Consider the following 13,489-nt stretch of genomic DNA (forward strand, 5'->3'; position numbering starts at 1 on the left):
TGAGCCTTGGAAGCAAGGAAGACAACAATATAAACAGTGCTTTATCTTTGAGCACCTGTGCCAATGTTTCTTTAAGATAAATTCTTAGAAAATTTTCTCAGCTGGAGGGAGTATTTAAATTTAATAAATATTGCCAAATCACCTTCTAATAACATACAATTTGTACCAACTAACAATATAAATGAGTATCTGCTTCCCCTCACACTAACAAACACAATTTTCAACTATTTTCTATGTGAATGATAAAAATTTCAGGTTTATTTTGCATTTTACTTAATTCAGAATGAAGGGTGAACATGTCAGGTAAGTTGGCCATTAAAATGTTTCTTAGTGGACTGTTCATGTCCTTTGTCTATTTCTACTGGTTTTCAAAAATTTTTAAAGAGTTTCTTTGTACATTAGGGTTAAGTAGTGCTTTGTCATATTTTATTCATTCAGGCATTGGGGTTAAAACAGGAAACAAGTAAATCCTTGCCCTTAAGAAAGTTAAATTCTAGTAGCGGGATATAGAAAAAAAATTTACACACACACACACACACACACACACACGCGCGCGCGTGCAGAGTTGTGATACATGCTTTGGAGAAAACAAAGCAGGGCAAAGAGGGACAGAAAGTAGCAGCAGTGTGTGTGGAAGGATGTGTGTGTATAGAATGGCCAGGGAAGACCTTTGTGGTAAGGTGGAGATTTGAGAGGACACCTAAAGGGAAGTAAGGGAATAATCCATGTGAAGATACAGGCAGAAGAAATGGTAAGCAAAAAGGCCATAAAGAGATAAACTAGCTGGAGTGTTTAGGGAGAAGCAAGGAGGTGGACAGGCTAGAGAGGAGTGAGTGAGGAAAAGCAGAGTCAGGGAAGAGGTCAGGGAATAGTGGGCTCAAACTGGTAGGGTCTCATAGGCTGTGATACGTGTTCTGTTATAAATGGAGGTGGGTGGGGAAGCATAGAGATCAGTTATGAGACCTTGAGGTAATGCAAGTGAAAGATGATGCAAATACATGTTGCAAGTAATTTTTCCTAGTTTCAGTTTATGGGTTTTTTTTTTTTTTTTGAGGCGAGAGATAGGTAGTCATATTAGATTTAGGTTTTTATCTACTATAGTAATAAATAGGAATCTTCTTGCTTTTATCTTAGCTTTATGCCACAAAGACAAAGGTTACAAAGCCATCTAGTATTTCATATTTTCATTTTCTTACATTAACATTTTGATCTATCTAAAATTGTTTTGCAGCTAAGCAGTGAAACAGGTAGGACCACTGCACGTGGCTGTGCAACTTTTTCACTGCACAAGGGCACACGGCTGACAGGGTAAGTGCAGACTGAAATCTGGGAAAGCTACAGTGCACTGGGAGGTACAGAATCCACTAGAGGATTAGAGTTCAAACTCTGATCCATTGTTTCAACACTAGTTATTGAATACCCCACCTTTTCCCATACTGATTTGAAATGTCACCTTTATCCTATTAAATTTGGCGGAATGAAGGACCTCATTAAGGTCAAAGTTGACCATATTAAGAGAAAAAATTTTAGGGGCACCTGGGTGGCTCAGTCAGTTAAGTGTCTGACTCTTGATTTCGGCTCAGGTTATGATCTCATGAGTTTGTGGGATCGAGCCCCACCTTGGTCTCTGTGCTGATGGCACAGAACCTGCTTGGGATTCTCTCTCTTCCTCTCTCTCTGCCCTTTCCCTGCTCTCTCTCAAAATAAATAAACTTAAAAACAATTTTTTAAAATACATCCTCCTCACTAGGGAAGTCTATTTTAGGAGCCAGACTGGAAGCAAATTTTGGCATGTTAGAAAGGGCTGGTACAGGGGTGCCTGGGAGGCTCAGTCAGTTGAGCCTCTGACTCTTGATTTTGGTTCAGGTCATGATTTCACGGTTCCTTAGATCAAGCCCTGTGTCCAGCTCAGTGCTGGCAGCAGGGAGCTTGCTGGAGATTTTCCCCGCCTCTCTCTGCCCCTTTCCCACACGTGCATGTTTGCTCTCTCTCTCTCTCTCTCTCTCTCTATCTCTCTCTCTCAAAATGAGTATATAAACTAAAAAAAAATTGTAATCTCCTTAATGGGATCATCGCTACTTAAGTTAATAAAGTCATCTAAAAAAAAAAAAAGAGCTGGTGCAGTTGGGAGGAAGAACTCCACCTTTCCAATGCAATGGAAAAGAAGCCTTTCTTTGGTGTCTGCTTAAAAACTTTAAACACATCAACAATAGTCATTTCAAAGAGGCTTGCGCGAACCATCTGGAAGGCTTTCTTATCTACCTTGAGGTAACAGCTCAACCAACAGTCTAAAGTCCTACTGCTATAGGAAACCTTTTAATTTCCAGATTCAGGTTTGGCATCAGTTAGAGCACTTTGACTTGGGTGGAAAGTTTCTTACTCAACTGGCACTGGAAGATGAGGGCTCTAACAGTGGTAGAAGATGAGTGGATGCACCCTTTGTGAATGGTGAGGCACTATACATTCCATGGTCTCTTTCAAAAGTAAAAACCCTATCTTTTCAGCTATTTCCCCTACCAGGTCCATTGTTAGGCTACTTCTGCCTTAGTAAGACAAGAAATAAGAACCATTTGAAGCTTCTGCCAAAACACAGGCTTCCTTCTCCAAAGACGAAAACAAGCATAAAACACAAGGGAAATGGAAATATGCCCACTTGGTGGTTGTATGCTCAGGCAAAGAAAAAACTAAGACATCACAGGTCCTAGGGCGCCTGGGTGGCTCTGTCAGTTAACCGTCCGACTTCAGCTCAGGTCATGATCTCACAGTCCGTGAGTTCAAGCCCCAAGTCAGGCTCTGCGCTGATAGCTCAGAGCCTGGAGCCTGCTTCAGATTCTTTGTCTCCCTCTCTCCCTGCCCTTGCTCCACTCATGCTCTGTCTCTCTCTTTCTCAAAAATAAATAAACATTTAAAAAAAAAAAAAAAAAGGGACATCACAGGTCCTAACTGTCTTCTTCCTTCTACAACGAAGGGTTGGGGTTGGAGGGGCTGGGGAAAGGAGGGAGAGCTGGCAAAACAGTTGCAGGTTCTCTAACAATGGAACTTCCTCAGATTCTCCTCTTTCTTCTCAGAGTGGAATTTGAAAGACAAAGCTTTATCTATAGACCAGTGGTTTTTCAGGCTTTCTGTTAAAGTTCTTAAAGAATTCACTAGATGGTAGCTATGCCTATGTTAAGAAAGAATCTAAATTTACTGTCCAGCCTCAGACTAATGATTTTAATGTGTCAAAGGGGTGGATTGAGAAATGAGGAGAGCAGAGGTGTAGAAGGGTCCAATTACACAAAAGATAAAGATACATAATTTTACATCATCAGTTGTACAAAAAGCGACCATAAAAATGAAAAGTTGTATTTTGGTTAAAAGCAAAAATTTCTAAGTTGACTATCTTTCAGATTCAAGTCATATTTCAGCGCTTTAACTATATACGCTTAAATATTTTTAGTTGAGATATACTTAGAATTTTCTGCTTTCCAGCAATCTTAGAGCAGTAACAGTGACAACTAGAGTCAAAACACACACACACACACACACACACACACACACACACACACACACAGAGAAATAATCAGGCACCATCATGGAGGGAGGCACATATGAGAATTTTGATATTCAGAAATGAAGCAGATCATTTTCATTGCCCCATTCTTCCAATTTTCCTCCCTATGCCTAAGGCCAGGTATAATTCGTGCTTCTGTTTGGGGGTCCAATACTTCATCTAGAGCTACTCTCTCCCCAATTAGTGCATGCTTCAAAGTTATCTTTTCATTCTGCCCTTCTATCTCTTCAAATCTTCCAAACGACAAAACTTGCTTCCATTCTTTCATTGAGCCCCAAGTCATTCTGCATGTCACAGAATGATTATTCCATTTCTAAAAGGCTGCTACACCCTGTTCAAAACCTTCTCTCTTCCTTTCTAACAGCCGTAATCCTAATCAAGAGACCCAAGAGCTGCAGCACCACTGGATTATATAAAACACACAAAAGGGTCTTGTGGATAAAAAATGAAAACATTAAAATAGGATCAAAACGAACAATTTTGCTGCTTGAAATTTAAGAAATTTGGCCTTACAGAAATAATTTTATCTACTTTTAAATCTAGGCCACTTAGTGGAAGGTGAGGAGCACCCGAAGGAATGGTTGGCTATTCTGTTTTATTATGATTCTATCAGCAGTTCCATGTCTAGGATATATATAAATTCCCATGGTAAAACAGCTCCTGTCTGCAAAATCAAGCCATTTGTTATCTTAGTTGGCAAAAAGTAGATGAGATGTTAGAAGCACAAATTCAACAAATACTATTTTATTACTTAAAAATACATAGCGACCATTAGGGTACATGTCACAAATTACACAAGAAAAATGTACAGGGAAAAGTAGAGACAGATGTGTTAAATGACAATAAGGTACCCATTCCTATGGAGCCCATTAAGAATAAAACAGTTCTTTGTTAGTTAGACAAGGCCAAGAATAGTGGCCTTGTAAAAAATGCGAGTTACCTAGAAATATACCTCTACTAAAAAGTAGAAATGTGTTGGTAGTGTACCTAAATGTGTTCTAAATTAAATTATAGCATACCCAGGCCCAGTGTTCCATAATACAACCATTGGTTTTAGGCAGGAATCTGTGAGAGACTTGACTGCCTATCTTGCTGAAAGAGCAAAGCCCCAGGACTGATTAACTTCCCTACCTTCCATAAAGCTTTGTTCAGGTGATTTTGGAATGCGGTGTCAAACACCCCATTCATTGCTGCTGCAAGTTCCCTCAGAACAGACACTGTGGACTCATCACTGGCATTCAGAATCCGCACAAAGAATTTATTCCACAATTCACCATCTTTTAGCCTAAAAATATATAAAACCATTTCCATCAAGATTAGGCACATAAAAGAACTCTGGATTTAAATCAGTGGTACATTTATGCACTAAATAATTTAAGGTAATAGCTACAACTCTAGGATTAGAGCGCATTCAAGTAGTCCTGTCAAAGCACAAGGTGGAAAAAAAAAAAAAGACTACTCTGGTGGGGAAAGCCAATAATACAATGCATGTAAAGAGAAAGTCTCTGATCTGAATCTATAAATTTCCTCTGTGCACTAAGATGCAGCACTGTTCTACAATAGAAGAAATTTGAGTTTTGCTTCTCTTCTCTAACTTTCCTAAAGTCTAGGTAGGTCTTACAGAGACAGCAGTTCTCCCTCTCCTCCAGCCCAGTGTTTTATTATCTTCACAATCTTCTGAGAATACTAAGCTTGACTGAAGTAACTATTGCTTAAGTCTGTGATGTTTGTAACTTTTTTAAATCAGAGAAGCTTCTATTATTGTGTAAGGCAGGGTTATTAGGAAACCCCAGCTGATGCCACCTGTTTGTATTAGACCCACCTAGGACCATAACCAACTAGAGATACCTGAATTTATCCTACAGGTCTTACATTATATTTAAAGCCTGTTTTTAAAGCATGTTTAAGAGACAAGACTGGCCAAATTCTGAATTAAATAAGAAAAAAATACATAATTCAATTTGTTGGGGGCAGGGAGAATGGAGAAGGGGTGTTAAATTCTCAACATTGTCTTTTTTTTTTTTTTTTTTAAGCCAAAGAACATACCAATAAGTGATAGATTGGGAAGCTTATTCTGGGAAATTATTAGCTATGATAAGCTAAAGTGGAACATGGGATATTTAATAAGTTTTATGAGTAGGTTTAAGGGAATACTAAGGTTCTAAGACCAAGCAGCTCTTATTAAGGGAGCATTTACTTCTCTAAGGAGATTCAGTTCTCTGCTTTGGTTCTGACCATTCATTAAATAAATAGCCTAAAATTAGTATATAATTTAGAAATTTAATTCTCTTCAAGAAATGCTTATTAACTTTGATAACAATAGCTACTGAAAAGGAGTATAAGACTAATATCAATTGGTTAGAAAACTATTCTCATGAAATGTTTCTATTAACACTTTTAGATTGAGAGGCTTCCTTATCATAGTCACAGTCTCTATGATACATCTAGGTACAGAATGATGTCCTGAAGTCTGAATAGTTTGATTCTTATTTTTAATTAGCAATTCCTTTGTCCTGCACTAGATCCTCCACTGATATTCTAATGGAAACCGGTTGAAATTAATGGAATTATGGCATTTGGAATAAGAAAACTAAGGCTGCCCAAGCAGAGGGCATCCAAGAGCAAGAGAAAATTATGTGGACAGGCAAAGACCCTGAAATCACCAATACTTACTCAGAAATATTTTGGCTAAGTTTCCAGAGGGACCCATCCCAGAAGACCTGTAGGTGTTCCTTGAACAATAGTAAATGTGCTAAATCTGCTATACCAAACAGATCTACCTGAAATCACAAAAAGCACCATCAGCTAAAATAATTCTCTGCTACGATCATGGCAACTTATTTATGTAGAAAGTTGAAAGTTATTATAATGCTTATCTTATGACATACATTTTAGTAGACTGTTCCCTACCCTTACCATAAAGGGAGAAGCTCCCCCAAAGAAGTGATCAACAGAGCTAACTCTAGGATTTAGCCTTAAGAATAAAAGATGAGAACAAAATTGTCCTGAAGAACAAAAATATCCGACTGTCCAATTCAAATTTGTAGACCTACTGAATTTGCATGGCCTCTGTGATCTAAACGTGGTTCGCATGATAGTTCAAGTTCATGCTACATATTCAATCAGCGAATGCCAAATGTTCAGAGACAAGTCAGAGGAATTTTTGTATACAATGCTAGCATATAAAACACTTTACACTTTAATACTCTTTTTATACACACTATTCCATTTAATCCTCACAACAATTTTGACATACACAGAGCAGACTGTTCTCCTTATTTCACAAAGATTACAGAAAATGTCTAATAAAAGACCACACAACAGATAAGCTTATAGAAATGGCCCTGCCATTTAGGTTACTGAGTTAGTCATGTGTCTGCACGTGTATGTGTACAGTCTTCAATGTTGTGATAGAAAAATGGTACATTTTGCTTGACTTGGTGCTATTTGAAAACTAGGTCATCTATTCCAGGCGAGACAATATCAGTAAACACTAGCTTTCATGGCTTATGTAGATAAGAAAGAGATTAAGAAACCCTTTCCATATTTGCTCAGGCTTCTTTTACACTTACCTGGTAGGGAGAAGAGCAGTTAGCCAGGATCTTTTGTCCTTCCAGGATTTGTACAGTCCGAAAGCCGCTGAGGACAAAAACATCTAGCTGCGCCCTAAGGTCAACACTGTAGGAAAAGTCCACTATCTTCAAAGCTTGATTGTTCTTATTACAATCATAAGGATCGTGGATTCTAAGCCCAGATTTAAGAGAAAGAGATAATAAAAATAGGCCATGAAAGAAGCTGCAGAGCCGGTCTTAAAAAAAAAAAAAAAAAAAAAAAAAGGAAAAGAAAAAAAATAGGTACTGCAGGTGACTCTTAGCTATGCCAACAGCTCCCTCCAGTGGTTAGCTATGAAAATGCACCTGTAAGAGCAGCAGATGTGTCCACCTTAAGTGGGGAATGTTGAGATTAGTCCAGTGACAAAAGTACATCTAAACCATAATGCATACCCACCACAGAACATTTATCATACTATGTTTATTACATAACATAAATACTGAAAGTAGAGTGCAATCCTCTGTCTTACTAGACACAGTAATACATACAAGAGCAATGTTTTACACACTGATAAGAATTATGATGGAAGAAATAAGCTTTTATAGATGTCATAGGCCTTCTTGTTCATTATATAGATTAGGTTTTCCAAGTGTTATTCAGATTCCTCTTTGTCAGAATTTAACTGAAACAACAATATAAGGCAGTTTTTTTTTGTAAAATGCCACCTCTACTGTAAACTATCCTGTTTTTATTAAACGAACACCATATTCTCTCTTACTCTTATCTGTAATTCCAACTGTTATTTACTTTTTAAAAAAAACAAAAAAGAAATAAAAAAAGACAATTTTAAACACTAAGTTCACTATTAATTATGTTTTCTTTGTTAGCCATTCCATGCAATAAAGCTACTCTCCGAATAAACAGAAGAACTATACATGTGACAGAGAAGAATGAATTATTTTCATGTGTTCCTTTTGTCTCTGCTTTTCTCAGTTCCTTCAAATCCCTGATTACTATCAGTGATAGGTGCTATATTCTTAAATATAGGCTTTGACTAATCCCATCACAGAATGATAGATTTTACTTTAAAATTTACATTCGCTCCCAATTTTCCTTGGTTCAAGATACAACATTTTTTGGCCATCATAAAACTATATATTTCTTGCTCTGTGCTCACTCCTTGAACGTGATGTCTAAACTTGGTTTTAATTTGAACACCAAGCCCTTTTTCTTGGCATAGTTTGCATTTGCACTCTGGTTTTACCCACTTCTCTTGACAATTACCTCAGTCTGGTTTGACTTAATTAAGCTTTGGTTTTGAAACCAAGAAGTGCCTCAGTTTTGCTAAAATCTTCACTAGATCTGCACTGGCCCCACTCAAAGAAAGACTATACAATCTACTTCACGTTCCTCCAAATATTCATATTTTATATCTCTTCTAGACAGTAATCATCACAATACTGAGAGGTTAATTCTTTTTTATGAATTAATATGTTTCCTCAATGTATTTTTTCTTTGAATTCTTTTAAAGTATTCCAAATGATTATTGACTTTTAGATAGCAAATAACTCTCTTAACATACTGTGTTCCTCCGTATGGCATTTATCAAAAGGCAAAAGGAATTGGAAACTAGTCATATATTTTTTTTAAACATTTATTTATGAGAGAGAGACAGAGAAAATGCGCGGATGTACGTGGGGATGGGGCTAGGGAGGGGCAGAGAGGGGGGGGATGGAGGATTTGAAGTGGGCTCTGCACTGACAGCAGAGAGCCTGATGCTGGGCTGGAACTCACAAATCATGAGATCATGACTCTAGCCAAAGCTGGCCGCTTAATCAACTGAGCCACCCAGGCGCCCCAGAAACTATCATATTTAAGAGAAAGTTGACAGAATTATAAGGGAATGAAAAGGACCAACCTGTTTCTAAGAATCAGACTCCTTGGACTCAAGTCACCATGGACTATTTCTGCTCTGTGTAGTTTCTCCACTATTGTCAAAAGGTTATAAATAACCAACACTATTATTTCATGGGTAATAAGTTCACTGTGTTGAAGAAGATCCTGGAAACAAAAGGACAGAAAATTCACATACTTCTTAAGTTGGGATGACTGTACTTAAACTTAATACCTTGCTACCTGCTGCTTTGTACTCTTCCTTGTCGTTCTCTACTAGAATTTGGACTCCTTTGTAGTTGGGTCTTTGTCCCAGTGTTAACAACATTGCTCTCCTGTGAGACTGTAAGGGTTTGATGAAATAATGGATGAAGAACATCAAGGATTAGCCGGGCCCATAATAGGTGCTCTATAAATGGTAGTTTCATTCCAACCATTTTAGAAAATTCATATTACCATCAAAATATGCAACAAAACCTTCTTAAGAACATTCCAAAGAATAGAATGATATATTGTATTTGGGTTCTAAATATAATCTAGTGGGGGATAGCATAGACAAAACAAGAGTAGCAAAAATAGACCATTCCTTATGTAAGGAGTTTGGAAGTTGCCACTCTGTCCTAACAAGTAAAAAGCTTAACAGACTGAAAAACCAACTCTTCTAGGATCTATAAGCATGGGAGGGGGTGGGGAAGGTCCCTCACACTTCTGTGAGTTTTATGTCTAGGAACTAGATCCGGTTCTCACACTAAACATTGGAGAAAAATTCTCTGTGCTTCTAGAGGGGGAGTGGAAAAGGAACCATTTTGAAACAGGCCAGAGCCCTCTGTTCTTAAAAAGCTCTGTCTCAGGAGAAACTAGTTGACCAGAGCCTAACCTGCTAGAGTATTCTCAGAGCCTACTTGACCTATGGAAGGGAAATACCCAACTGCAGCCCACTCTAGCCATCCTGTCCCACCTAAGGGAGGAGAAATATTTGTGAAGTACACAGTCCAGAGGCAAAGGCTCACTATAAAAGAACATAAATCATAGAACTATACAATGCTTTCCTTCCCCTCACACCTTATCACCACATTATTAAAGGCCTATTTATAGCAGTTCTTTTTACCCAGTACATCATGTCTGGCTATCAAGAAAAATTATAAGACATACTAAAAGGCAAAAAACACAATTTAAAGAGACAAAGCAAGCATCAAAACCAGACATGGAAAGAATATTGGAATTATCACACCAGGAATTTAAAATAAGAGTGGTCATGAGCTGATGATGATCATAGTTAGATGACTAGGTCGTTGCACAATGCTATTTTTGTCTATGTTTGAAAATTGACATAATAAAAAGTTAAAAAAATACCAAAGAAGTTCTTGGTCAAGAGAACTTGGGAAAGGAAAATGATCAATGCTTTTAATTTATAATTTTGTTGTTGTTGTTGTTGTTGTTCTGAGAGAGAGAGCACACACAAGCAGGGGTGGGGCAGAGAGAGAGGGGGGCAGAGAGAATCCTAAGCAGGCTTCACAGCCAGCATGAGCCTGACACAGGGCTCAATCTCAGGACTGTGGGCCCTTGACCTGAGCTGAAATTAAAGAGTCCAAAGCTTAACCAACCGAGGCACCCAGGCACTCTTTAATTTATAATTTAACTGATCTATTTCTAGAAGATTAACAGGAATCTTGCACTAAATTCATTTGCTAAATGGAACACAAATATGTTTATATATTACTCAAACCTGAAGAGTGAAGCAGTTTATATATTGGTGCCAAACAATACAACCATCTTGGTATTGGTAACAGCTGCACAAATGATCATACTCCTCATTCAAACGTTCCTTTAACTTGAGGTTGATATAAAAGTCCCATGGGACAGGTTGAGAGGACACCTGTAAGAAATTTTAAAAATAAGAGCTATCAGAATCTATGGTTATGGTTGGCAGATTGAAAACATTCCCTCCAGCCCTTATGATACTACAACAGAAATAACAATAAAAGAATGTTTTAAAAGTCATAAATCTATAATAAAAAAACACAGCAGCAACAAATTCTGGAAGCTGGAAGGAGAACAGTATGAGGCAATCCACTTAGCAGACCCAAGGAGAGCTGATTCTAGCAGTGGAGAAAGCTGAGAGCAACCAAATTTATGCTACAAGACCATCTCCCCACAGTGTAAAACTGATGGCACCAATCACCTACAGAAGTAAGGGTGGAGGTGGAGCCAATACAGGAGTGGATGAACTCCATTAACGTGGAAGTTAGGAGTAACTTCACGTGGAGGTTAGAAGTACAGGAGTAACTCCTGTAGCCCAGACTAACTGCCTCTCCTCCATTCTAGAAGACCAAAAGTTAACCCCTAAAGAGTATAAAACAGAAGGGCTCTGGACTAGAGGACACCAGGCATTGTTAAGAGTTGGGGGGAAGAGGAAAAAGTTTATATATCAAATGTTAAGATGCACCTTTCCACCCCTCCACTCTCCAGACTAATTTTCCCACTTAGTTTTCAGGAAGCCAGCAGCCAGGATTATATGATCAAGGCAGGATATTAGAAGTTTCCTCTGAAGGGTCTGATCAGCTTAAAAGAAAAGACCTCAAGGACTGAGGCATTTATTGAATGGCCATGTGAACTCTTCTTACAGTGAGGCCCAACAGTGTCAAGGTTCTATATCAAAGAGCTTTAAATGAGCTTTTAGAGTCCCATGCTTATATATGAATAGAAAGTCAAAGACTTGAAGAAAGCCTCTAATATGAAAGACTGAATTCAAAACAGACAAAAGGAAACAGATGATGCAGGGAGAAAAAAAATTTAAAGCATCATAAATATACTCAGAGAGAAAAGATATGTTCCACCTTTGAAATGAAGAATGTTACAAAGAAGAAAAACTCGAGAATAAAAAAGAGCTCTTACAAATCAAATGCATGACAAAAGAAAAATCCAATAAAAGTTCTGAAAATAAAGTTGACAAAACATTCCAGAAAGAAAAAAAAAAAGAGAAAAAGAGAAAAAAGATAAGATTTTTAAAGGATCTCTAAGAGACTCCATGTCCTAATAAAAAGAATTCTAGAATGAGAGAACAGAGAAGACTTAAAAGAAGAAATAATTTATTCTTTGAAGATAAATTTCTCAAAACTGAAGGAGTTTCGGGATTAAAATGGCCATCCAGTGTCTAGTGTACGGGAGAGAATAGGTTTTTAACAAAACATAATATACTTGTGGAATTTCAGGACACTGGGGACAAACATAAGATCCTACAAGGATTCCCAGAGAGGGAAAAACAGTCTCACACAAAGAATGGCAAAAGACTTTAGAAAGCAAGGCCCCAAGCCAAAAGATAATAAAGCTTATCTTCAAAATTCTAAGGAAAAAAAGTTTTGAACCTAGAATTGTAATATCCAGTCAAACTACCAATCAAGTAAAGATGTGGATTAAAGAATTTTCTGACATGAAAGATTTCAAAAAAATGTATATCACATGCATCCTTTCTCAGGAAGCTACTAAAATATGAGGCCTTAAACCAAGAAAGAAAGAAAAATGGGAGCCAGTATTACTGGGCATCCAATGTAAGAAAGAGGTAACATGAATCCCTAGGATAATGGTGAATGGAAATGTCAAGGTAATACTGTGTGAGTGTGAGCGAGTGTGAGTGAGTGAGTGAGTGAGTGTGTGTGTGTGTCAAACACAGAATGTAACTTATCCAGATTGGAGCAGGCCAGAAAATTTCAGGATATTTCCTAAAAAAGATAACATTGATAGAATACTTAGTATGTTTAGACATATTAAGAGATTTACACAATAGCCTCTCATTTTTGATATCTCATCCTGACATATAATGGTGAGTGATTTCTTGGTGTCTCACTGACTTTTCTATCAGGAAGCTGATAGACTATTCAAAGGATTTGATGGTACCATGGGGCCACAATCACTGCCTCAACCCACAGTTGTTTTGTTTTTTTTTTTTTACAAGATAATTGAAATGACAAAGAACCAGTCCCACCTTTATTATGGTTAACTCTGCAGAGTTTCTTGGTGTCACCCAGAATAATTTATAATCTTCACATATTAGGTATTCTTGTTTAATGCAATAATCCTCATGACCTGTTGAGAAGGTATGATTCCATTTAAAAATCAGTGTGAATGTATATAGCTCCTTAACTTTTACTTCCTGGTTTAAGGGCTAAAGGCACTTTGTATTTGCCAGTTAGCAGCATCGAGAATACTTTTCAAAATCATTTGTTAAAAGTTGAAAGAGGGGAAGACAGAATCTCTATTGTTACTGGGACATGAACTTATCAGTGTGTCAACTCTATAATGCTGTTTCATTTTGCTACAATGCTGTTTGTTTTTTTAAAGGATGAGTAATTTTTTTTAATTAAGTAAACTCTACCCCCAGTGTGGGGCTTGAACTCATTACCTGAGATCAAGAGTCACACGCTCTACTGACTGAGCAGGCCAGGAGCCCCTATAATGCTGTTTCTTATAATCCAAAAATATTTATTGTGCTCA

The 13,489-nt window shown here is 37.5% G+C and overlaps 1 protein-coding gene across 2 annotated transcripts in view; it reads right to left on the bottom strand.

Moving 5' to 3' along the window:
- Positions 1–4,281: 4,281 nt before the first annotated feature.
- The window catches only part of BUB1B (BUB1 mitotic checkpoint serine/threonine kinase B), a 51,164-nt gene continuing 41,956 nt past the window's right edge, over positions 4,282–13,489 (bottom strand). For both annotated transcript variants that reach the window (XM_060618964.3, XM_060618962.3), the window contains exons 18-23: positions 12,981–13,081; positions 10,725–10,874; positions 9,024–9,166; positions 7,126–7,297; positions 6,227–6,333; positions 4,282–4,838 (exon numbers count right to left, since the gene is read on the bottom strand). In XM_060618964.3, coding sequence (XP_060474947.3) covers positions 4,607–4,838; positions 6,227–6,333; positions 7,126–7,297; positions 9,024–9,166; positions 10,725–10,874; positions 12,981–13,081 — 905 coding nt within the window. In that variant the 3' untranslated portion in view covers positions 4,282–4,606. The remainder of the gene's footprint in view (positions 4,839–6,226; positions 6,334–7,125; positions 7,298–9,023; positions 9,167–10,724; positions 10,875–12,980; positions 13,082–13,489) is intronic.

Source organism: Panthera onca, chromosome B3 (genome assembly GCF_046562875.1).
Source record: "Panthera onca isolate mPanOnc1 chromosome B3, mPanOnc1 haplotype 2, whole genome shotgun sequence".
Classification (NCBI taxonomy): domain Eukaryota; kingdom Metazoa; phylum Chordata; class Mammalia; order Carnivora; family Felidae; genus Panthera; species Panthera onca.